This window comes from Ruditapes philippinarum, unplaced genomic scaffold (genome assembly GCF_026571515.1).
Source record: "Ruditapes philippinarum isolate M1 unplaced genomic scaffold, ASM2657151v2 ctg1682_1_1_1_1, whole genome shotgun sequence".
In the NCBI taxonomy this organism is placed as follows: domain Eukaryota; kingdom Metazoa; phylum Mollusca; class Bivalvia; order Venerida; family Veneridae; genus Ruditapes; species Ruditapes philippinarum.
The window spans coordinates 227,157-254,890 of NW_026863983.1; the positions used below are offsets into that span (position 1 = coordinate 227,157).

Below are 27,734 nucleotides of genomic sequence, written 5' to 3' on the forward strand. Positions count from 1 at the left end.
GCTACATAAAGTTAAATTCTGTAGAAATAAAGAAGAAACAGTAAAAATTTGTAAAATATTTTACTATACATAATCATAAATCTGGAAGCGGATGTCATGGTGAGTAAGACAACACTCATATACTTTGTATAGCTGCTGAACAATATGATACCATACTGCATAAAAACTTCATCTACAAGTATGAACGAAGACACAGACACTGACGTGGGGATGTGGACAGGTCTCCATTTTATAGAACCAAGCCAATAAGTCACAGACTGTCTATCATTCCTCTGGGAGAGGATCAAAGCCAACCGGGCTATGGGAACAGTGTTTATTTAATATAGCAAGAAATTTAAATCTTTCTCCCATCTGTTCAGGATTTGTTAACATGTTGAAGGCAGACAAGAGATCTTTCTTTCCATCCGCATCAGCTTTCTCGTACAACATCTGAAGAAGATAGAAAATTATATACTATTATATTTTATGGAGTTTTAAAGTGACATTATGCCCATCCAAGGATATTTAGTGACAGAACAGGTGAGAGTGAAAATAACTTGGCATTTTGCCATAATTCCTTTTAATTTTATAAATTATTTTGCATCGATGATAAATAACTTGGGTGGCCAAAATAATTTTTTGTAAATATCCATTGAAATTTACCTGTAAAGTTCAATTTATAAAAAGAGCAGGGCAGTCTTTTTATATTTTAGGCAGATATATACTTTTTCCTCCAGATGTAACTGCTGGTCAATCATCATTATAACTGTCAATCTTTTCAAATATACATGAGCCACGTCACTACAAAACCAACATAATGGGTTTGTGACCAGCATCCGCGCAGTCTGATCAGGATCTATGCTGTTCGCTTACCAACTCTATTACAAGTAGAGAAACTGATAGCAAACAGCATGGATCCTGATCAGACTGCGCGGATGCGCAGGCTGGTCTGGATCCATGCTGGTCGCAAACGCACTATGTTGGCTTTGTCATGACGCGGCTCAGTCATGTGTACACAGTCAATTCTACCAAACTTCACAATGAGAATAATGTAACTTAAAGTCACTGTCACATGACCTTCCAGTAGAACTATCAGAAAATCAAGTCTATATCACTACCATATATTGTTTGATTTCCCACATAAATTTATTCAACAACTGAGTTTCAAAGCTTTGCTTCTTAAAACTGTTTTTCCTTCAACAATATGAGTTCATTTTTGGACAATGAGTGCCATTTACACAACAAACACAAAATAATGCCTCATCTAGAGATAAATTAAATTGTTGATCAAAGCTTTTTGTACTACATATGGTATCATTGACATGATTGTTTCCAACCAATCCAGTATCAATGCAGGTGAAATTATACAATTTCAAGTAAACAATTAGCAACCTATTCAAAGGAAGAAATGGTGACCTTTTAATATTTATTAATATTTACTTATACAAAGAAAACTGAAAAATAGCAGCTCATTAAGTCTTAAAAGACATGTATATTACCTTTAATCTGTAGGCTATACCCATATTTTGTAAGAAATGTGATTGTGTTACAGGTCCAAATGATTTAACTGAAACAAAAAGAAATCTTGTGTTAACTGATTCTGCCAAAAAAATAAAAATAATAGTTAGAGTAAGATTTATTTTGTTTTAATATAGCAAAAACAAAGTTATTTGCTATTCAACAATGGCCATAAATATAGATCTACAATCCGAACAATTTGACAGACAAGCTAGTTTCATCATCCAATGCTAGAATGTTTCTGGAATAGGTAATATTGCAAGTATCAAAGATACAAGGTCCTGTTATTGCAAGATCTGATCAGTAATGATAGTAATAGCTCTTTCTCAATAAAGTATGTAATGTATTATTCAAAGATCTTGTACAGAAGGTAAGCATATAACTGTCCTATCATTTAAAATTACTTGTATCAATGTGCAAAATGGTATGTTTCGTAAAAAAAAAAAATCAAACTCACCCCTATCCCCTGCTTGTTTTTTGATGTATGAAAAGTCAACATCTGCTGTTAGATCTGCAGTTCCTGGGTCTTCCAGCACGTCATGTAACTCATGATTACGAAAACCCTAAAAGTTGTACAAGAACCTTCATTCAGTAAACATCTAATAATCTGAAGCTGTTGAACTTTATGTTTGTTACTTGTTTGATATGGTCAGTGGTCACCTATGAAGCAGATGCAAGAGTCCTTTACTAAGGCAAAGTTATAGACAAATAAATTGAAATCAAAAATTCAATTTCAGCAAAATGATTTGACCAATGCAGGAGGGAAAAGTTTGGCTCAAAGGCCATGACTAATTAAAATATGACCTAAAACACTAGGCTTTGTTGCATGGAAAATTATCAAGTGCTTCCTATGTATATTTATGAAATAGAAAATCAACTCTTAATTTGGACACCCTGTCCATGATTTCAGCACATCTGTTACAGGCTCACTAGGTCATATTTGTAATAAAATCGAGTTGAATATTAGTTATAATCAAGGATATGGGTTTAATATTACATGTAGTGTTACCAAAAGGGTCACTTGCTTTTATAATAAAGATTTGCACACGAAATAAACTTCAGTTTTTTATACCTTAAAACTTTGCATATATTGGATATACAAGTTACTCACCCTAAAAGTATCTTCTTTTGTGCCATCATGCCCATAGTCTATAAGTAACGCAGATCCACCATGATTGTCTAATACATCAACTATATGTTGAACTGTTACACCAGTACCAGGACTAACTTCAATATGCTCTCTCTTATCATCTGCTGATACCTGATACAATATAAGTATATAGTTCATCTTTAATTACAAGACTATTGGTCAACATTGAATTTTCAGTTCTGACAAGCTTGCACTGCTTTCATAAAAAATTTCAGTATATTTTCAAGCATAACATTATTAACTTTTTTTTAGAGATCTAAATTCACATTAAGGAACGTGCCTTTGCAAAGAACATACAAAACAACTACTACCGTATAAGTGGTTTTTTCTGCGGGCTCCAAATTCTGCGGTTTTTCCAAATTTTGGCATGTTTTTATTTCTGCGGACTTTATTTCTGCGGCACTTTCTTTGGACAAAACGTGATTAAAATTCTGCGACTCGTCTTATCAAGAGACTATGAGACTATAATAAAGAATAAATATATATCAAAGTCTAAGGCACATTACCCTATCTATTATATTTGCATGTACACGTTCGCATTTGTTTATTGTCGTCACCGCAAAACTGTATAGTAATTACAAACAATTATATTGTTTGCTTGCAAACAAAGATAATGCACAACAATAGAAAGGTATACATCTTTGATCAGCGTGAAGTGACGTGTGAAAAATATACCCCGGTAGTATCTTTAATTTAATAAAATTGAAATAAATTAACCGTGAATCAGATGACAATTAAAGTATACAACGATTATTTAGCAGTATAAGGGTTGAAATCGTTTGAAATATTTTCATTCTTAGATTAGCATAATTAGCAATAAGTACATTCTTACAAACACAGATTACATACTTAGCCGTCAGCAATTTTATACAATTCGAAAACCCGCTAACCGTTATAATCTGTTAGTCGTTATTACTTTAGACGAAACAGGTCACAATGTAGGATACATATCGTAGCAGGTAAGAGAAATATTCTGCGGTTTTTATTTCTGCGGTGCCGAAACTGACCGCAGAAAACGCAGAAATAAAGTCACCGCAGAAAAAACCACTTATACGGTATGTCATATACTGTTCCATAAATGGGTGTTTTTAAAGATAAGTACAGAAATCTATTAATACCAATAGTGATAACATATCCAGAGACCTAAAGGGGTCATATACCTTATGTCATTATGTGGCTGATCAAATTGATAAATTATAAGGCTTTAGGTCATGAAACTGGACAAAAGAAACTAATTTTTACATAGTCCCACCCTGACAGATCAATAGACTGGGCAAATACAATGTCTCTCCAAGAAAGATGGATATACATACACTTGTAATAAACTAACCTTGAGATAAACTTTAGAAGCAGCAGTTTCACCAGGAGCTAACACATACCTCAGTTTGTTGTCTGCGGCTGGATCTATATCAACTAGAATTTCCCGCCATCCTTTGTCTACTTTCTGAAATAAGAATATACATGTACTTAAGTTGATGAAACCCTAAGGAGTATGTGCTAAAATAAATTGCATGTAAAATTTGCAGTTCATATCAGGAAGTAGGAGTAACAAAAATATATTTGTAATGACACTAAATATAACTATGATGTATTTCTGTGTATTGTACACTAGAAGAATATATAACTTCGGCTATGTTAGTAGCATTTCTCTAATTTATACATGTATATAAATCATACTTTTTGTTGATTTCAAAACAAATTCAAAATAAAACAAAACGAATCATTAGATTTTACAATTATCTTGATTGTAAATTTTACCTCCAATTACTTGTTTAACTTTAATTTATATTCTTAAATATGCTTTGTAATCTTTAACTAATATATAACCCTTGTAAATTAAAGCACCTTCTTATACATGTGTATTAATAAATATTTTCACAAGTATGAAAATGATCTATTGTGAAAATAATATACTAAAATAATATAGAGGCCAGGCTTACTTACTTGAAATTTATGTATAGGTAAAGCATCAAAGAATTCATGTGCCACAAACATAGTATACCCCGCTGGAATCTCACTTATATCTCTATACCAGTAAACATTAGGACCATGTTTTGATTTACAACTTTTATAGTGGGGATCATTTTCAGAACAAGCAATAGTTGAATTATCTCCACCAGCTGACAACTTCTCCTCTTGCATTTCACTTAATTTTTCACTTATCTCCACCAAATGTAATGACAGGGCTTTTTTCAGTTCAGGAAAATTTGAAAATGCCTGAAAGAAAAACAAAAAGCAACATTTTAACATGTATAACTGGTAAAAGAACATTTTTTTTTAATTAAAAACATTTCATTCTAACACGACCCACATTTTTCCCTATTGAACATTGAAAGACCAAAAGTGTGTGTTATTATGCAACAAAATCACTGTTGACATTCTATATTTAGACATGTGACGTAACCATTTGACATAATGAAGTAACCATTAAAAATGTGATGCACTGAAAATATGTACCGAAACAAATCAGAGGCAATGCAGATTTATATCAGGTTTGGCAGCAGTTTTTTGTTAATATCGTGTTAGAATCGAAATAATATATCCAAATCAGTGATTTTATCGATTGATATAATGATGCATATCTGAACGACAAACAATGATTTATTTAGCGATAGATAAAATCACTGTTTGGGACATATTATTTCTTAAATATATATTACTTGCATTTGAGAATTTCTGAAGTAAATACATTTCAAAATTTTAATAAACATTTGCTAGTTAAATAAATAACAGAGATGAAATTTTGGATACAACGCAATTTCCGACATATATAAAATGTATTTATTCACCATAGCTATAAATTCACAAGAAAGTTGATTTGCAAATATTAGTGAAAAAAAAAAATCTAACATGTATAAAACCAGTTCAAAAGTATAAAAACATCTTTAACAATTCCATACCCTTAACATATCATCAGCCATGGTTCCACGTCCTGGGCCAAGTTCTACTAGCTTGATATCTTCTGGGGAACCAGCCATCATCCATTCATTAACAAACCATAATGCAACAAGCTGAAGTGTAGAAACTACAAGTATAACCAATAATGAATAACTGTTGCAAATACATACTTATTCTTATGACAAGCTACCATATTTAAAAAGGCATAGCTGGTAACTCCGAACTGGTATACAGTGAAACATTGCAAATATTTTCAAAACATAGTAACAGTTTTAGAAATCCTCTTATCAGGTGTAGAATATACTTGTGGCCCTGGCTTAGTGGACTTCTCTCAGAGCCTTTGTTTATTAAAGGTTTTTGTTATGTAGATACATGTATCATATAGACACGGATCTCTACACTTACGCGGCATTTGAGGTAACTATGGTCAAAGGTCAACAAGCTTAAAATGTGATTTCTACCTTCTTATAAACTAAAGCTATGATAGCATCAAATAACACCAAATCATTGATTGCCATTACTGTGATGTCATGTAACCATCAAACTCCATACTAACCTCTCCAAACATCTGACTGATCTCTGGTGAAGTTGTAAAATCTCCATCTTTTCCAAATACATCTCTGTGTATATAATAACCCTGCATGATAAAAGTTCATTATTATCATAGCCAAGAATGAATTACTTAAAACAAAATAAACAAGAGATGTCAGTTTATGCTCTACCCCCATAATGTTCAAAGGTGAAATTGAGCTAAAAATAGGACCTTATAAAATCGTTATTTGAACAAAGAACATAGAACCAAGTTTAAGGAGACTTACTTATAGTTGAAGTGATGTTCATATTAAAGTACAAAAGAAGGTTTTTATTAACCCCTAACCAGCTAGAATTTAGCTTTTGCCATTAGCATAGAGCCAGGCCATCTGGAAGCTTAACTTTTTTATTTTTAATATTGAAATCTCTTAAACTTTGAACACACTCTTCCTTATTCAAAGCAGGTCACATCCATTACATAAATTTAGCAGGTAATGGTTCAACAATGGATAAATGGTATTGTACCTCTGTGCAATTTGTTAATGCTTCTTTCATATAATCTGCTACAGTTAAAGGCCCATTGAATTTAATCTTAGCCTGCAGCTGTGACATCAACTGTCCTGAATATTCTCTTGAACAAAGTCTATGCTGACTGTTTGTCAAATTTCCTGTAAATAAATGAATATTTCATATTTTGAATGTGATTTATAAAATATCAAAAGACAGAATATTTGTAGAAGTGTATAATGGAGACTCTCCATTATATATTACAATTAGTTTATATTAATTTAATAACAGTCTAAATGACATGATGTTTATTATAATAATTTTTTAACATTTGAATACAGTTTTTGAATACAGTTGTCACAGTTCAGAACTGTTCACTATTTAGAGGAGAAGATGTGTAAGGGGTCAGATACATGTAGCTCAGTTGGTAGAGCCACAGTATTCCGTGGGTCCTAGGTTTGAGTCCCAGTCAGGCTGCACATTTTTCTCACCCTAATTGTACTACATTGAGATATTACGTTATTTTGTGTATGACCAATATCTTTCCTCTAAAGCCAGATTCTGACCAAATACAAAAATATTTCAGAATCTTGCTTTGACACATTAAAACATTTTGACTAAGATATTATAAGCATAATTACATCGTTTTTGGTCCAGCAAAGATGATTTCATAATTCCAAGGCAGATTATTGAAACGATTTATATCTAAATTATTTTACATACTATGTTATTACGGAAAGTTAAAAGACCTAACTTGGTCCTCCTGCAATTCTGTGGTCTCTTTGAGGGGACAGACTATTTTTGTACTGTGGTACGAATCGCTTTGAGGACGAAAATCTTGCAATGAATATCTTATCATTTCGACTTCTAACGTTGCTTTATACAATAATTATTATCAAGTGCAAACATAAAATATTCTTACTATGCTTCAAAGCATCAAATATCTGACGCCTGCAAAACTGTCGCAAAACATTCATCCCTTTCGCCTCTCCTTTAGTGAATATCACATGCGTGTTATTTTTACGCTGCAGCTTGTGAATTCGCTCTAGTAGCTATTCGAAACATAACGTTTCGTCCCAGTTAAAAAACGTCCTTCTCACTAAAACAAGTTGTCGATAGGTCGGCATGCTCTTCTATCTTCAGTGCATGTGGTAAATAAGAGCCTGGATAATGTTGAATTTTCTTAGGTTAAAAAGGGCCATAATTCTGTCAAAATCCATGTTAGAGTTTTGGGCCTAAGGCAGTGACACACTATAAATATTCTACCAAATAAGTGTGTCAAGTTTCAACCCTTTCCTTTCTGTAGCTATGGAGATACCAGCTAACATGTGAAACTTCAACCAATAATTTGTAAGTAAAAAAAGAAGCATAAATATGCAAAAATGCAAATCAGAGTTATGGGACTTATATCAATAATGTTAGATGTTCACAGAGAATAAGCGTGCAAATTTTCAATCCATTCCCATCAGTAGTAATGAAGATACCAGCTAACATGTGAAACTTCAACCAATAATTTGTAAGTCAAAAAAGAAGCATAAATATGCACAAAAGCAAACCAGAGTTATCGGACTTAAGTCAATCATGTGAGATAATCACAGAGGACAACCATGTGAAGTTTCAACTCATTCCCTTCAGAACTTTTGGAGATACCACCTTGTATGCAACCAAATTGTGACACAGACAGGCATCTTTTACACTTAATTCAGTTTGACATTCGGCTTTCTTTTTCTTTTTTACCAAATGGGTAACATATAAACCAAGCAAGAGTCTTTTAATACATGAAGTATATGATTTGTCAGCATCAAAAAATGATTCAAACATAATTCAACTGTTTCAAACTTGTGTTGTTCATAGAACAGTGGTGCAATAAAAAAGAAGGCGATACTGTATTTATTTTCTATATTATATATTGTGATGCAAAGACAGTAACATAAACAAAGTTAACATGTAACACATTCAATGTACTATACATTTTTAAGATTCATTTGAAAAACTTTCATAACATACTCCACTACAAATCACAGTTCATACACAAAAGCTGAAGATTTATAAAAATAAAAATGCCATAATGCTATTTTATTGCTCAAATCATGTACTTTAAATTTAATTCAAAATGTTTCGATCTGACCTAATTAATGCTATGCTATATGTAAAACATAAGATCTGATCTTTAATCAAACTTGTTTTGTTTAATATTCTTGAGAAACATGAGTTGCAGTTTGCTTTATTCAAAGACTTGTCAAAAAGATTATTCCTCGACTTCTTGAGTTGTCAATTGAGTTATCCATGAAGAGAAAAAAATATGCCAAGTGTGGCCAAAATTTAATAGTATTTTACAGAATAATAACATTTTATTTCTTTATCTGTTTCTTTTAAAGCATGATCAGTATAATAAATAACAAGAAACATGGCAATGCCACGAAACCAGGTTTTCAATTATCACCATTGTAGATAAGTATGTTATAGTTGAAATACAAATAAAAGCAACAAACAATGTAACTATGTGCAATGTAAATCATGAATAATGAATTTTCCATTTTAATAATTGTAACCTTGACCCTGAAGGCCCAAAAGCCATCCCAAGTGAGGTCTTTATAAAAACTTGCTTTACACCAAATTTCATAAAAATATCTTATTCCAAACTAGTTATTGACTGGAAACCTATTTTCTATTTTTATTAACAGTGACCTGACTGGAAACAGATATTCTATTTTTAGCAACAATGACCTTGACTCTACAGGACCCAAAAGCAGGCAGATGAGCTGACATTGAGAAATGTAGAAGGAGTTGCCCACAAGAAATTGTTCACGCCCGCCGGCCGACATACCTCAATCTAATAACCAGTTTTTCCTTCGGAAAACCTGGTTAAATTTAGTAAATTTGTTGATATAATAGTTTTAAATCTCTATGAATAGGTTTGCTTCCAAAAACATACTTCCATTGAAATGGTCTTTAAGAGGGCAATAAGGTTCCATCAATGTCTTTGCTTCAAATTTTGCAACATGATTAATAATAAGATGAAAATTCATTCAATTCCAATCAACCCGAAGGTAACTGACACCATAACATAATAAAGCTGTGTAAGTCACTAGCTCAAAGTGAAGATGTGATTTCCTTACAGAACATCTTAGATAAATTAATAGCCTTATAGAACGTCATAAAATGTGATAACATGACAGCCTTAAAGAACATCTTAAAACAGGATATCCTTCATATAGAAAGTATTAAAACGTGAAAACATGATAGCCTTAATGAACTTTTCAACTTATAGATTATCTAGCAATGCGATAACATGATAGGCGTGATACAATGAGAGCCTTATAGAACAAGAGCTGTCCGTAAGACAGCGCGCTCGACTTTTTTATTGCTTGCCAATAAAAAAAGTTTTTGCAGTAAAAGGCAATACAAGAATCTCTGTATTTTTAAAGTGAACAATGGCCATGAGCATTAAGATATTTAGTGAAGAATTATTATGAACCAAGAATACACTTTTATCAAACTGTCAAACTAGATTATCTTGTCTAATGAGTATATAACAGTATTAAGTGCCATTTAGGGTACGAAATACAAGTACAATGAGAGCCCCTTTTATAGAAATACTTATAAATGTGATAACATGATTTCCTTACAGAATATCATACAACATGATAGCCTTAATATAGAAAGTCTTAAAATGTGATAACATGATAATCTTATAGAACATCTTAGAAAACACACTTTCCTATTACAACATCTTAAGACATGATAACATGATGGCCACAAAGAGCATCTTAAAACATGATGACCTTATAGAACATCTTAAAATGTGATAACATGATAGCCTAACACAACATGATAGCCTTATTGAACAACTTAGGATGTGAAAACATGTAAGCCTTATTAACTAAAGACATGATAACATGACGATATTGAAGGCCTAAAAACAGTTGTGTTTGTATTTGTAAAAACTGCATAGCACACTTAACAAAAAAAAAACCCAGAAACTATGTATAGTCATAGGCTTAACAATTATATTTTTTACTTGATCTGGGACTATACATTGTTTATAGACTTTTAATAGTACCGATTCAATACCATAAAAGACAACTGCCCGTAAAACAGCATGCTCAACTATTGTCAGTGCTTGACAATAAGAAAAGGGGCATAACTCTGAGCTAAGGTAACTCAGAGTCAAAGGACATGTGCCCATCTTGTTAGATAATTACAAGAGAACAAGTTTGTGAGTTTTCAATCTATCTACTGCAGCAGTTTTGGACATACAACTTGCAGGTAAAAACTTAACCAAAGTGTGATGGGTTAGTACAACAGCTATTGCTATGCTTTCAATAATAAATCTACAAATGTAAAAGTGAATGGTCCAAGGACTGACTTTCTAAGTTTCTAGTAAAAATTTCTTGTAACTTCCAATAATAGTTCATTTTTTTTTATAGTAAATTACATAAAGCAAATATAACAACAAATAACATCTTGAATGTGTCGACATATCGTCACCCAAGTGCAGTAACAGGTTAAGTCCTTCTAAATTTAATAGGAGTTAAGCAGTTATTGCATTAAGGTGACAATATCAAATGTTTAATATCATGCTGGGTACAACATGATCTTTCTCATATAATAATAATTGAGCCGCGTCACGACAAAACCAACATAATGGGTTTGCGACCAGCATGGATCCAGACCAGCCTGCGCATCCGCGCAGTCTGATCAGGATCCATGCTGTTCGCTATCAGTTTCTCTACATGTTATAGGGTTTGTAAGCAAACAGAATGGATCCTGATCAGACTGCGCTATGTTGGTTTTGTCGTGATGCGGCTCATAATATAATGCCCTATAACTTCAATGACTTGGTATACTCAAGTCTTAAATAGGGGTACAGCAAAGCGCTTATTTGATCACAAGAAAATTTTTTACATTCATTGCAGCAGGGTTTAAAGGTTAATGCATACTATAATACATTGTAATTGAGAATACATAACATAGATCAGTAATTAAATCAACAAAAAAATAGCACATTCACTGCAACAGGACTAAAAATTTAGGTTGGTATGTAAATTAATGTAGACTACATGTACCTTAATTCATTTAACCGGTTGTGCTGAAATCATTACAAGATCATTTTTACTGTCTGTAAATTATAATTAAATTGACACCATCAAAATTTATGATAATATGGTTCATACCTTTAACAAGAAATTTAGTGATTCAGAGGGTATTGTTTGGTTGATAGAATACACAACATCCAATGTAACATCATCACCTGAGTGCAATAACTGTTTAACTCCTATTAAATCTAGAATTAACCTGTTACTGCACTAAGGTGACAATATGACACATTAAAAGAAACTGTAATAGTTTACAGTTAAAAAATTACTATCATGCAACAAGACCTACACTTAAGTGACTATGACCGAACATAAACACATGTCATGACTTGAAGTACATTTGAATTGATGTGTAGGCCAGCCTGGTTCTATGCCGTTGGCATTGACAAGTCATTATAGCCACTGGTGTTCAAACTTTCAAAAAAATCATTTTGTATATTTAATCCGATAAAGGAAATAAATGTATCAAGCTATTCAAGATGTAGAATTAATTACCCCTGAGCCTAAAGGTAACAGCAGATTCTACCCATAGGACCAGTGCATAATAAGATCCGCCTGCATGTCCCTGGCATACTATTCAGTCATTACATATTTTGTAATTTCCCTAAAATGACAATTGGTTTTGTCCAGATTGGAAGATGGACAAGTTCATTTCCAGATATTTAACATGGTAAGGGGAAATTAAGAACTATACAGTGTATTTATTTTACTTTCTTGGGAAATTTTGTTTAAATATTAGATTGAGTATACTTAAAAGCTGTTTAAAAAAAGCTGTTAAAAAAAAAGAAGAAGAAGCTCATTTGTAGACAGTGACATGCAGTTCTTCAAATTGTACAAAACATATGACAAGTACAAATTTTAATGGTCAATGAAAGTTTTAACACAGTAATGTTATAGCTACAAATATTGTCTATTTCACACTTTCTTTCTTAACAATGAAAAGAAACAGCTGGGAAGTATCTTCAAAAGAAGGATATCACTTTAACTTATTTAATTAAAATCCACTAAAACATGCATATTTTAGTGAAGTATTCATTTCTTAAACCTCGCAAGCAAAATTAATTAATCATTTACAAGTATTTTACGTACTTCATTTCTATTTTAAACAAGGTCATGCCACATTCAATTTAAAAGAGTTCACATGGTATAGTGAGATATTAAAAAAAAAACAGGAATGTATACCCGTTGCTAGTGATTTTATTAAATTTTCCAAATCTTTTCATTGTGCACTTCTTATTAATGGTACAAATAGTGATTTTCAATTAAAATGTGTGAAAAATAAATATGTTATATGTATAGTTGAGGTAACAAATGGTCACAAATGTGTTATCTTATCATTAAAATAACATGCACATTTCATAAAATATCTTTTTTAAAATGATCATTTAATACCTTTTGAGAGAAAATCACAATCAGGGGCAACAACTCAGTTCATGCTATGTTGATTAATAATTGTTAATCTTTAGTCAAAACAAGCACCTAAATTAGGCTTCAAAAGAATGGAAATTATCTTTTTTTTTCTCTCGATAAGTTAAAAATTACACAAACAGTGATAATGTTGTTTTACTGGAGGAGAAAGACTCCAATGCATGTTTGTGCATTGGTTTGATTTATACCGATTTTTTGTTTGTTCTACGATAAGGAAGCTGTAACCTTTCTAGACTCACACTCTAGTATATTCCTGAAACCAACCACTTTGAAGCAATGAGATTAAAGTTCTTTGGTCAAGGATATAATGGGCTTCCCCCTCACATGGTTTGAACACACATACAGCCAGCAACATGCATTAGTTTGTTTATGGTTGGCCACCTACATAGAGCCAGAATGAGAATTGATTTACTATGCTATAAATGTAGTGAATAACATGCTTATTTATACTTCATACATGGGGGGGATTAAATGTTAAAATGGAAAAGTTAATGGCTTGAAACAATTTAGACACAATTTTATGACTGTAAACTGCTTGAAATAACAATAAAAACACACACATATCCATCACACTGAATACTAGAAACTTATAACATGCACTTAGTGCAAAACTTTTATATCTTAATAGCAATAATATATTAAAATTAGATATTTTCAATTTTCCAGAACTTTAAGCATCCATTCATTCTTATAATGTTTGACAAGATACATTGTTCTAGATCTTAGTATGGCATTTAAACAAAAACTCTCCACTCAAATCAAATTAAAATTAGGGGCTTTTGTACACTAACTAAGGGGCCTTTGTTTGTGTTGCAATTTCTATTGAGGGGCTTTTGGGTGTTATTTTTGGGGGGGTTTTTTTTTTCAATAAATTAACTGAAAGGCTTTTGAAAATTTTTCAACAAATAAAATGAGGGTTTTTTAGTCAAAGGAGATGTCCTATACTCATTCTTAATACCTAAAAATAACGATATTCAATGGCTGACGAGCCCTATTTCAATATAAAACTAAAAAGAATTAGTACCAAGCGGAAGAATATGATGCCTAATAAATGTAACAAAATTACTTCACAATTCGTAAGAGTAAATGAACTTACATAACCATTTTTACTAACTTATCTTTCATTTTGTTCAATAATAGAAGTTAACCCTTAACCTGCTGAATTTTTGTAATGAAATTGCCCCGTTTTTTAATTGGGAACAGTCCATTCAAAGTTTAAGGGATATCAGTATCGAAACTGAATTACCAAAAATATACTGACCAGACTGCATGGCTGTGACTAATGACCTGTCCTGACTCTATTCAAGTGACATAGAATTATCGCTTTTGGTACCAGCAGGTTGTTTAATACTTATAAATAATATAGCTTTTATAAAACTATCTTCTTTACAGGGATTAAAGAAAGCACAGCCATTAGCATTGCAAAAAAGTGTCAATAAAAGAGACATAAACAATAAACCTTGAAAAAAACTTTTAATTCATGCACATTTAGCCAGAAAAAAAAAACAACATAAGATAGCACTGTAATGCACAGAAGACAATGTTATCTATAACAAATAAAATGTACAGTAAAACAATATGATCATATCAGTCTATTAAACTATTCTATGAGTTATACATGGTCAAAGCTGAAGGAATGCAATTAATCTTACATAATAAGTTACAATGTTGCAATGATCTGCCATTTTTTCTATATACTTAATTTGATTTACAGAATATTAAGATTTTATTTAGAACATTAATATTATCCTTTACAGATGCCTTAAGCATCTCGAATATCTACAATTCCTAAAAGAAAAGCAGAAATCTTTCTTAAGTACTGGATATAAAGAGAAAATAGAGGCTAACCTGAGCAAAACTACTATAAGCATTACATTTGTCGACTTTATCATGCATGACCATTTTGTTACCATTTAATAACCATAGTTTTATGCAATCCTAGCTATTCTTTTTTATTTTAACTCAGAGCAGGATAACTTGTTTCGCTGCAACAAATTCAAGACTTATCTAACCACAGGGTCAATTAACTGTACTGCATTATATATGTGGCAGAAGACATTAACAGACATACTATAAAACTCTACTCCATTAACAAGGCTAAAATAATAATAAAATCACGACCAATGAATTCAGCACAAGAATCATCTAACAATACTGTTTAAATTGCATCTGACACTCCTTCATCTACAACATGATCAGCTCTCTAAAATTATGCATCTTCATAATATTAAACTTGTCAAAACCCAACAATAACCAGAATATATTCAAATTGTACCTTACACCTGAAATGTATAACTTATAAAATCTCAACTCTCTAAATATCCCAGACTTTATTCATTATTTGGCCTTCTTGCAACTCAATAAACAGTTACATAAAACGCTGTCGAGATAGAATCGTTTACAACCCCTTTGTGGACAATGCACAGTGATAATGATAAAACCTAATTTACATTACGTTCCATTACCGGTACATTTATTATTTCATTTATTACTCTAGAAGACAAAATATTTTCTATAAAGCAAAATCAGCAGAATACAATGTATATATTACAGATCAAAAACTCTTATGAGCAAAGATGTAATAAAGATAGAATCACTCTCAATAAAATGCTTGCATCCAAAACAAACCTCTAGAAAACAAAATTTTATATAACTGACAATTAACCAGTTCTCAAATTGATGTTTTTCAAAACATTCTTTCTCCAATCTTTTATTCATCAAAAAATATATAATTCTTCATTCATACTACTATTAGTACAAATGTACCTATTTTCTTCACTTTCAAACAAACATTATTTGAGCCGCGTCATGACAAAACCAACATAGTGCATTTGCGACCAGCATGGATCAAGACCAGCCTGCGCATCCGCGCAGTCTGATCAAGATCCATGCCGTTCGCTATCAGTTTCTCTACTTGTAAGCAAACAGCATGGATCCTGACCAGTCTGCGCGGATGCACAGGCTGGTTTGGATCCATGCTGATCGCAAATGCATTACGTTGGTTTTGTCGTGACGCGGCTCATTTTTCTTTTTATTTATAAATCTATGTAAAACAACATCGCTTTCATCTCCAGCCTGACTCATTAAATACTGAAGCCTACAAGCAAAAAGCATGAGAAACATTCATTAATAGTACTTAGTCTGAAATCAAGCTGCATTTCAGTGAAATAGTTAAGCCAAAGTGTGTAACTGGAACTTTAATTTCTACTTAGAACTATGGTGAATTTGTATATTATTTATGCTAATATAGCACTTGAATTTTCACCTTATCAAAACAAGGTATACTAAGCATAATGTTACAAAATATAGTCCCTAAAGTACTTTATATCAGATAAAAAATCTAATTCACAAAAGTTTGAATCTTTCTAAAATGCGGGTGACCATGGAATTCACAATAGCCTGTCATTCATGTATATGTACCTGTATAAGCAAATCGTCATTAACGCTTCACGGTTTGGTCATTATATATCTATACATGTAAGTATTTACATGAAATCCAGACATTGTAAAAGCCACAGTACATGTATTTCACTGTTACTAATACATAATTTCTATAACATTAAAGAAATATAGTATATCTAAATTTTAGATATAAAACACTAACAACAGTAATGGATAAAGAACATCTACTGATTTCCATAATAATGCCAGTTGTGTTTTAAGATATTAAACTATTTCAAACTATATATCTTAACGCAGATTTTTAATGAAATTTACTGGTACAGTAAACTCTTCAGTAAAAGCCAGCAACTTCAAACTTGAGAAGTATTGATAAATGCTAGGCGTAGAATTCATTAAAAGGGTTATTCTAATAGAAACATGTAAAGTCTAATCATCATCATCAAGGTTAAAGGTTGGTAGTTGTAGTGTACAGTATCCTACTCCAGTCAAACTACGTGGTAGTCCACCTATAGTCTCCCATATACCACTATACACATCGTACCGGGACACCAATTTCTGCCCCGTTTTGGTTTGAACGTTATATCCACCAAGCACATAAATTTGATCATTGTATACAACACACGATGCCTCTTTGTGCGATATCGACAATGGTGCTATGATTGTCCACTGATCAGCCTCCGGATCGTAGCATTCCGACTGCACAACAGGCTGTGCCTGCTGATTTACATTCAGATTGCATCCCCCGAATACGAACAACTTATCCTGTGCCGTGCACATAACATGCCAGCCCCTAGGGGTCAGCATTGGTGCCATATCCTCCCATTGGTTTGTGTCGGGATCATAGCGCTGCATGTCTGGCGTGAAATGATTATTGCTATACCCTCCGGAGACAAATATGTGACCAGCATATACGGCTCCTGCATGCGCGTGATAAGACATCGGCATATTTGCAATATGATCCCATGTATTTTCTGCTGGATCGTACACTTCAGCCGTAGCTAAGCTACCATCTTTAAACTTTCCACCCACAGCATATATTTTATTGTTCAACACACCAGCAAAGAAATACGCTCTTTTATTCATCATTGAGGCAACCTGAAACCAGGCATCAAACCTTGGATCGTAACGTAGCACTGAGTTAACAGCAGATTCTCCATGTGCACACTGTGTGGTACAACCGCCTAGCACATAGAGGAAATTGTTAAATACTACTACTTGCATATGACTTAAAGCACTTGGTAAAGTCGCTACTTCACTTCTATTTAATAAACTATTTGCTGTAATTTTACTGTCAAATACTAGAATCTCATCATGTAGGCAAGGATTTGGGTGAATTTCCCTACCTCCTACACTGATCAACCTTACAGTGAAGGAACGTAACTGCGTGGAGAGATTATTTAACAAAGGTTGTGAATGGGGCACAACATGATAATTCAGGGCTGACAGCACCATTTCCCGTAACTCTGGTAGCGTCATCATCGCCTCTACTTGCTGGACTTGCTGCACGAGATCTCGAGGGTTAATCAGCGGGAATCTGATAAGTTTCATAAGAAACACGCCATGCTCTTCACGAAACACATCTTGTTTAAGCCAGTCCCAGGTAATTTTGAAAATGTCTATCTCACGAATACATAGTTTATCATTCTTCAAACAGTTTATCATTTGATCGTAAGTCAAAAGTGAAAGGGTTCCGTCTTTCGATATCTGCATCAGGTTTTTAGCAATAAATACATCAATTTGTTTAAGAGCATTGTTCATACTATACAACTTAGCTGTATTGATGAAGTCATAGAAATTAGTGGTTGTCATCCCACTTAAAAAGTTTCTCTCACAAAATTCTATCACAGGTGTCACTTGGAGGTGTGTTGCCGCGGCAATGACGTCAAATATATCATCACCCTCTAGTGTCGTAGTTGATGTGTAGATGATTTCAAGGACCTTTTCAAGGCCCTTGCTTGTAATGCCTTTCAACTCTATCTCACGCTGGTGACTCTCTCTCATACCGGATGTAAACATGGATCTAAAATAATCCGAGGCCGATACCAGGATAACTCTGTGTGCCTCAAACTTTTTACCTGTAAGTATAATATCACTGTTAAAATATGTGAAAATACATAATTATACATTATAATTCAAAAGCTATATTAATGAACATTTTTTTTAGTTTAATATTTCAAGACAATGGTATAAGTGAAACAGATGTTATCCTGAACTTGGCCAATGTGGGTTTTTCCAAACTAATCCCCAGGTACAAACTTTTACCTTTATAACTTCACAATGTACTACTGGTCACAATAGATTAAATCAACCTGTTGTGCTAATTTTCGAAGCTGTCACTGTAAAAGTTTGTTTATACCCCTTGCATTAGCTGGGAAAAAACCTAAAATATTCCAGAGTAAGCCTATTACTGTATTAGTGTAGAGGTTAACATTAAATTTTGCAACACTTTGCATTTCGTCATTTAACAATTTATGGAGTGTGCAATCAAAGATCATGATTATATACTATATATTTGGATTCCAAAATCTAAACACTTACACAAATAAACCTAAAACCATTTCTATATTTAAGAATTGATGAACCCTGTAATTTATTACTTTTTTCTGTAACTAGAAGGAAAACTGGCAAAAGAAAAGAATAAAATTTATTCTAAAGTAATTAAGACACTCTAAGTTCTAACACAAATCTATAGCAACTTTCTACATTGCATTCAAAAAGAAATAAGATTCTAGAAACTCTTCTTTGCATTATTTTGGACTCAAACAGGCAACTGAGTGTATTACACCAACCTTTCTAAATATACCCCCTTATGCAATGGCTAACACTATAGTGTTCACGAAATAAAAATTTTTCTTACTTTCAGCAATAAGTGTGACATCACAGAGTATCTTATCCGTTTTCAGTTTGTTAAGAGCGTGCAATATTCGCATGCCGTGTTCCGGTCTCTCCTCCACCCGGTACACCTCATTACTGCAACCAGCACCGTTCCCTTTACTTGGACTGTGGTAGGACTCCGACTCTGCCATCTTTACCAAGCAAAGAACGTTTCACACTGTGTTTCAAGTCATTGTTTTTGTTAAGATTTTTTACTCTAAACCTGAAAATATATATGTACGCATTCGCAATATGTTAAGGAGACATACTTAAGAGTATCTTAATAGTAGATTAATGCTGGTTTTACATTGTAAATAGCAATGGTACTTATTACATTATTGTGGTACCATGCTGCTTTTCTGTTATGCAGAATGTAACTAAATTAAATGTCCAAATAGAGAGCATTTGAATTTGTAATTAAATACAAAATGTAGCTTTAAAATTTCAGAAATATTATTAATAGAATAATAATATAAGAATCAGCTTCAAAAAGAGGGGACCTTGAATATCATTTCTATGCCATTAACAATATGATTTTTGCTCTGTTTGCTTGTTTGGTTTTACACTAATTTCAGCACATTTCTGGTCATATCTAATCTATCAGTTCACCTAACTGTCTTTCCAGGAAAACTGACCAGTATTTAGCAATTTCTCTGCAAGTGACGGACTACCAAGCCCACATTTTCTGAATCAGAGATTTCATACAAATGACAGTATAAATGTAATTAAAAAGCCATACCAAATATTACACACTTTATTACTTAGATGGTTTATTCTAAACAACACTTTATATTTATTTAATCAAGTTTTATAAAGATATTAATGATAAATTCAATAAGAATTTAGTTTATACCTGGGAATTCAATCTTGTTCTAATACTAATTTTTTATATAACATTCTACACTAATTTAGTTTACGCTTAAACGATTTAACTTCATGTTTATTTATGCTATCAGAATCTTTGCATTATTTTCTGTACTTCCTGGTCATGTTGTCATAATACATTTTGTACATGTATGGTCAATTATAACTTAATTTCAAGTATTATTAACATATACTTTTTATTCCTTACTTTTAAAAAGATTTTGATTCTTGTTCATATAAAGAATAAAAATATAGTTATAAACAAATGTAAATGCTCATAAAAAGACATTAAACAAGTCTTTGTTTTGTTTCTTTTCACTCATACTTAGATAGCAGCAATTCAATCACATGTACTTTTATTTTCTTTTAATGTGTTATTTGTGCATGACTAGTGTTTCATTTTAAACTTGTTTTGCATATTAAGATCAATTGTAATTTACTATCATAAAGTATTGTCCACTTTCCACCTAGTTGTAAAAAGGAGTATTTTATAGACCAAATCATGTTAACTGTTGAAATAAATATGTAAATAAAATAAAAAATGAGCATGATGCATTAAATAATAGTAAACAAATTCAAATAAATGAATGAAAGGGAAGAAAAATGAATAACCACAAGCAATAAACCTAATGAATTCATAAACATTGATAATAAAATGTACCTATCAAGTCCAGAAAGATACTAATATTTTTCTGTTTTAGCCTCAATTTCAAAAGATCTTAAATTACATAATGCAATTCAATTGAAAACTTTTAATTTGTTTCTTGTTCATTAAATGTCTATAAAATTACATTATACTTTCTAGACATTGTCCACATAAAATGTAATTTAAGATAATAAAAATATGTAAAACTCAAATATTTGTGATATACCGGTTTAATAGCACAAATAAACACATTAATAGATAATTAATGTTATCATGTAACAGTAAGTAAACATGGAAGCTAAGAATTTAACAATAGTGCTTAGCCCTACTTTTATGGTTCTATATCTAAACTTTAAAAGAGAGAGAGAGCTACTTCTTATACTACAGGTATTGACTAGTCTATATATATATATCCAGATAATAACAAATGTACAAGCTATCATCTGAATAAGATAAAACCATTTTCTATCATTTTTCTGAGGGTCTTGGGGTTATTTATTTACAGGGGCTATTGATAACTCGAGTGACATTTATTATGTAATTGGAAACATAACATGATAAACTAGAAATGTGTCATCATGCCACGGATGCCCCCGCATGCAGCCAAAATTTCAGATGGTGCATTAATTATTTTTTTCATTTTAAGTTCAAAAGCCCTTAAAACTTTTCAATGTTAACACAAACCATTTTCATACAATGTTCAAGGCACTGAAATTATTCAGTCTTAACCTTTTAAAAATAGCATATTGCATATTTGTAGCCAAAATAATGGCTAAAAGTATGAGTGCTGAAACTGAAAGTTCAAAAGTTTTCCAACATTCAGGAAAGATAAGTTTGTCTAAAATCATTGAACCACAACCAAATTCAAACCTAAACTGCTTATTCCTAAGATGTATCTATATTATTTTCAAAGTGAAAGGGACATAACTCTGCCAAAAAATCATCAAACCATGACCAAATTCCAACTTGACCTGCCCATTCCTTTGACATATCCATATGTCAAATTTAAGTTGAATATGTAACACTGTTGGGTAGATAATGAACAGAAACTGTAAATTTCATATTATTTTCAAAGTGAAAAGGGGCATTACTCTGCCAAAAATCATTGAACCATGACCAAATCTGAACTTGACCTGCGCATTCCTTTGACGTATCCATATGTCAAGTTTGAGTTGAATGTGTTGTACCTTTGGGGAGATAATGAATGGAAACTGAAAATTTCATATTATTTTCAAAGTAAAAGGGGCATAACTCTGCCAAAAATCATCGAACCATGACCAAATTCGAACTTGACCTGTATTTTCTCATGACATATCCATATGTCAAGTTGGAGTTGAATGTGTTGTACCGTTGGGGAGATAATGAACGGAAACTGAAAATTTCATATTATTTTCAAAGTAAAAGGGGCATAACTCTGCCAAAAATCATCGAACCATGACCAAATTCGAACATGACCTGTATTTTCTCATGACATATCCATATGTCAAGTTTGAGTTGAATGTGTTGTACCTTTGGGGAGATAATGAACGGAAACTGAAATTTCATATTATTTTCAAAGTAAAAGGGGCATAACTCTGCCAAAAATCATCGAACCATGACCAAATTCGAACTTGACCTGTATTTTCTCATGACATATCCATATGTCAAATTTGAGTTGAATGTGTGCAACCATTCTTAAGATAATGAACGGAAACTGATGATGACGGAATGACAGAAGGACGGAATGACGGAACAGGGTAACACTATATGCCCCGGCCATTACATGGCGGGGGCATAAAAATACAGCTTAGTTATCTTAATGTTACAGGAACACTTACAATGTTCCCTTTACTCTTGAACTTTAATCAAGAACAACACTTCTTGCTATATACATGTGTTGCATGCTTAAAGGGACTCCACTGAGGTTTTTTTACATGACGGGACTGGAAATATTTTTTGAGATTATTACTCCATTTGATGAAGATCTATACTAATAACTTATGTGCAAAATTTCAGATCAATAGCTCGCTCGGTTTTTCCAGAATAATTATTATGATTGAGAATAGCACAAACATATGCTTTTCAATGCATTTCTTGTATATTTCTTAGTTAAATTTAATTTATATTTCTGTTTAAAGTGCTCATGTTTATCTATGTGAAAAATTAAAATGTTATGTTTTTAGGCTTATAAACCTCAGTGGAGTTCCTTTAATAACAGATAAATACCTTTAATGTTACCATGCAAAATGTTTGTTTTTCAGATATGTTTTAGAATAAGCATTAAAGAAAGCCTAATATTCTTAAGTTATCTCATCATAATTATGTCATTGTCTATCACAAAATAGAAACTTTGAAACCTTTATTTTTCATGTAGATAATAATGGACAAAAATTATAGTCACTGTTCCTTGGCAGTTGCTCTAACACTTAACAAATGATTTACAAAAAAATGTACATCAATTGAAACAAGGAAATAAATTCCAATTTAAACCAAGATGACCCAAAATTATTTATCACTTAAAAAAGAGCCAGTTATCATATTCAAAGATCATGAAAAGGTTAAAACAATTCTAACATATAGTTAAAATTCTTCTAATTGTCTATATATCAAATGACCCTTCCTTATACCTTTAACGCCCGTTATGTCCTAGAAATGCTATTATTCTTATTTCTTAAAATCATTTTCATATTTCATTTTATATTAATTGGCCTGTTACAGTTTCAAAAAAGTTACTCATTGGCCAATTAAATGAACCATATTTGGCTTCTGTTTCTTTCAGGCAATTAGTACAGTTAAATTACAGGGATTCAATATTTTGAATGTAAGTTACTTTGTTTATATTTTACTACCTTTTATCACAAATAATCTTTCGCAAACCATTATTTAAACATTGTAAAATGCTTCCCCTTTCTAAAGAATGAAAAAATTATTCATTTTTGAGAAATAATGTTAAATAAGGACAAAATAATTATAAGAATTTCAACTTTGTTGTTTATTGTTAATAACCCAGAATTTACAGCAGTTACCATAAACTCTTAAATAAAAAAAAAACATTTTTTTTTCTATAAGGTCTATATATTTTATCTGATCATAATACATCAGGGTCTTTCAAATAGAATGGTCTGGAGTCCGACCAATTTTATAAAAAAAAGATGTCTCGGCTGAGTCACATGATTAGGTTATCTATACCGCGTAATCTGGCATAGTATATCATTCTAGTTAAAAAATAAATTATAAAATAATGTTTTGTTATACTGATAAAAAAATTACTGTAAAATAATCCTGGCTTCATTACAATATCAGTTTTTACTTTAACAAGAGCTGTCTGTAGGACAGCACGCTCGACTATTCTAAGTGCTTGATAGTAAAAGAGCCTTGCATGATAATGTTAAATTTTTTAAGTTTACAAAAGGGCTAATTTTTTTATAAATTCTTGTTATAGGCCTTAGAGAGAGTCTAATTAAACAGTATTGGCTTGACTATTCGGAAGGTAATGTCACAAGGGTGTTTTATTGAGTATAATAATACTAATTACCTATGAATACATAAATTTGACAGAAAAGGTACAAAGGCTTGTTATTAAGATGTTTTATCAAGTAAATCACTGCTTTATTATTATGAATGCATAAAATTGTCCCAAAAAAGGCACAAACCCTTCAGTAATTATTGAGATAACAGCTTACAAGCAAAACTTTACCATGAATTTCTAAATTGAAAAAGGGGAGAAAAATCAGCCTAAATGCAAGATAGAATTATGGATCTTTGTCAGTGACCTACAATTATGACCCTAAATGCATATGTGAAGTTTTAAATAAATATCTTTAATAGTTATTGAGATATGTAAAACTTGCATGTAAACATTAACCAAGAGACTAAGTAGAAAAGGGGATATGAATCAGCTTTAACGCAAGATAGAGTTATGGAACTTGGTCAGTGACATACAATTATGACCCTCCAATTATGACCCTAAGTGTATGTGTAAAGTTTCAAGTAAATATCTTTGAAGACCTTTAACCTTTAACCACATTCTAAGTTTCAAAGGGGCAAATAATTCTGCAAATATTACAGGCAGAGTTATGCAATTTTGCAAACTGATGTACATTGTTACTATAAAAAAGTATTTTAATTTTCAATTAAATATCTCAAGCAATAATTGAGATATTTGACTTTACAAAAAAACTTAAACCAAAATTTCTAAGTTCCAAAGGGGCAAAATTCTGTCAATATTGTAGGCAGAGTTATCCAACTTGTCAATCTGATGTACCTTGTCACTATAAATAAGTATTGTAAGTTTCAATTGAATATCTCAAGCAATAATTGAGATATTTGACTTTACAAAAAACTTTAACCAAAATTTCTAAGTTAAAAAGGGGCATAATTCTGTCAATATTGTAGGCAGAGTTATCCAACTTGTCAATCTGATGTACCTTGTTACTATAAATAAGTATTGTAAGTTTCAATTGAATATCTCAAGCAATAATTGAGATATTTGACTGTACAAAAAACTTTAACCAAAATTTCTAAGTTAAAAAGGGGCATAATTCTGTCAATATTGTAGGCAGAGTTATCAAACTTGTCTATCTGATGTACCTTGTTACTATAAATAAGTATTGTAAGTTTCAATTGAATATCTCAAGTAATAATTGAGATATTTGACTTTACAAAAAACTTTAACCAACGCAGACGCCGACGCGGACGCTGACGCCGACGCCGGGGCGACTACAATAGCTCTCATATTCTTCGAATAGTCGAGCTAAAAAGTAACAATTTTATAGATTTGCCTTGAAATTAGGAATTTTTTTTGTTCCCGGTGTCAAGGTAAAAATCTACTGCTCATATTTGCAAAATAGGTCCCAGTTTCATAAGCTTTTTTTAAATTTATGCATTGTTCAACGACAAAATAGAAATTGATTTTACAGAGAAAAAAAGTTATTTTATCGTATCATGTAAAGAATTTGTAATATTTCACGATGTTATTTACAAATATTTGATGTTTCATTTGGTGTATTTTCAAAATGTTGCTGTTTATTGGCAAATATTATGACCAAGCAACAGATCATAGCTTTAAAAACATTATTTTTTGAAATATTTATCTTTTTTTCACAAGATTAAATTTTAAAGAACATCGATCATGTTGTTCGAATTTTCATTTTTGCTCTTGTATTTAATTTTCGCCGTTTTGTTTAACAGTTACATAATTTGCTTATAGTAAATTATAATGAGTTATACCGAGACATGTTTAATTGTAGCGTGAAGATTTTAAATAGCGTGTTTCCAGACCATTCTATTTGAAAGACCCTTATAAATACATTGAATCATTAAAAATGTCTCAACATTATCTCTGAAATGATTTGAAAAATAATATAGACCTAATTATATTCATATGGAATGTAATTAAAACATGCAAGTTATTTTGAACTTCAAAACTTATTTTTTTTCATTTTCATTGCTATCAATATTACGCTTACAAAAACGGCTAGCCATTCTTCCCTGTGTAGTGTGGTTATAAGGATAGTTGAAATTGGAAACCATACAAATTTAGCCTCTTTTTTCCATTTTTTTAAAAAAAAAAAATCCTTTCAAATTTAACTGTTTTTAGTGTTATCATTGATCAAATGCACCAGAACCTTGTACCCAAACATCATATTACAAAATATGATATATATGCTGATAAAATGCTACTTAAATGCCTTGGTTATATGTTATAAAAGGCTGCCAAAAGTACAGTTATATATAAACACTTTCAAAATTAAGATCAAAAATAATTTTCATATTTCCATAATTTCTAACATGCATAATTATACTGAACATCAACTAAAGGACGTTCATTGCAATGATTCAAAATGACAAAGAGACTTTTACTTAACTAACAAACACACTGGAAACTGCACAAGTCTCTGCCAAACCACAATTATGAATATGATCACGATTTATCTCCCTTTGTAAAATAAACTTATGTTTCACAACGGTAATGGTGAAAATCAAGGTAAGTATGTGTAAATTTTAAATAAAAGGACCTTGAAATATCAAGTCATTGATACTTGAACTCGTATAAAACTTGTCTTCACCATCTGTGTAATGAAAAACCAAAGAAATTACCAAATCCAATTTTTTAGCATTCTCACTATTTCCCGGGAAGAAATTGTACATTCCCTTTGGCATGCGCTACGGGGAATTTCGTCGTTTTTACATCTTGTTTGATTACTTGGATTGTTCAAATTTAGCGGGGTTTTTTTGCTTTTTTTAACCAAAGGGAGATTATTTTTTCATTGACCTGAAAGAAATTCTAATTATTTTTTGCATTTACAATTTATGTAGAACTGAACCTGCTTCGTTCATTTAAATATTTGTTGGTTAAATTTTTAAATTTTTTCGATTTTTAATTTTTGGGCGTTGTACGAGAATAAAAGAAAAACACGTGTCAAAATGACTTTTAATTTAAAATTGAAGAATTTTAGCTTTTTTTATTGACCCGGGGCCAGGGGGTTAAAAGTGTTATTTTTTGGGGTCTTGGGTGGAAGGACCCTGTTGGGGTGAGTTCAAATCATGAAGATGGCTGTTCTTTTTTTTTCTTTCAATATTTTCTTTTTTCATAATTATCAATATTAAAGCAGTGATTCCATCTGACCTGCTTATTTTATTACTGAACATTTTTTAACAAATAACTTGGACAAAAATAATAGTTTTTTTCATAATAATTATCGTTGAGTTGTCCTAGCTTAATTAATTTGAGTCTGAGACTGATTCCCTGAATGTCAACTGAACAAAAATTCTATTTCTGTCCCATGGTCTTGTCAGATGTCTTTCAAGAAAGGAATCAGTGTGATATTTATAAACGTCAAAGTGAGTTTTTTGTAGA

At 31.6% G+C, this 27,734-nt stretch overlaps 2 protein-coding genes across 3 annotated transcripts; both read right to left on the reverse strand.

The window, feature by feature from the left end:
- Positions 1–45: 45 nt before the first annotated feature.
- LOC132724001 (protein arginine methyltransferase NDUFAF7, mitochondrial-like) lies at positions 46–7,648 on the reverse strand. Its single transcript, XM_060708812.1, has 10 exons — positions 7,506–7,648; positions 6,602–6,744; positions 6,102–6,182; positions 5,548–5,658; positions 4,592–4,864; positions 3,978–4,091; positions 2,609–2,758; positions 1,955–2,060; positions 1,479–1,546; positions 46–429 (listed from the first exon to the last, which is right to left on the reverse strand). The coding sequence occupies exons 1-10, from the start codon at positions 7,558–7,560 to the stop codon at positions 265–267; spliced, it is 1,266 nt and encodes a 421-aa protein (XP_060564795.1). The 5' UTR covers positions 7,561–7,648; the 3' UTR covers positions 46–264.
- Positions 7,649–16,058: 8,410 nt separating this feature from the next.
- On the reverse strand, positions 16,059–26,991 carry LOC132724003 (kelch-like protein 13). 2 transcript variants are annotated; one of them, XM_060708815.1, is made up of 3 exons: positions 26,975–26,991; positions 19,370–19,609; positions 16,059–18,587 (listed from the first exon to the last, which is right to left on the reverse strand). In XM_060708815.1, exons 2-3 carry the CDS (start codon positions 19,536–19,538, stop codon positions 16,939–16,941), a joined length of 1,818 nt encoding a protein of 605 aa, XP_060564798.1. In that variant the 5' UTR covers positions 19,539–19,609; positions 26,975–26,991; the 3' UTR covers positions 16,059–16,938. The 2 variants fall into 2 exon arrangements, with proteins under 2 accessions (XP_060564798.1, XP_060564799.1); XM_060708816.1 differs by having other exon boundaries at positions 26,893–26,976.
- Between the last annotated feature and the right edge of the window lie 743 nt (positions 26,992–27,734).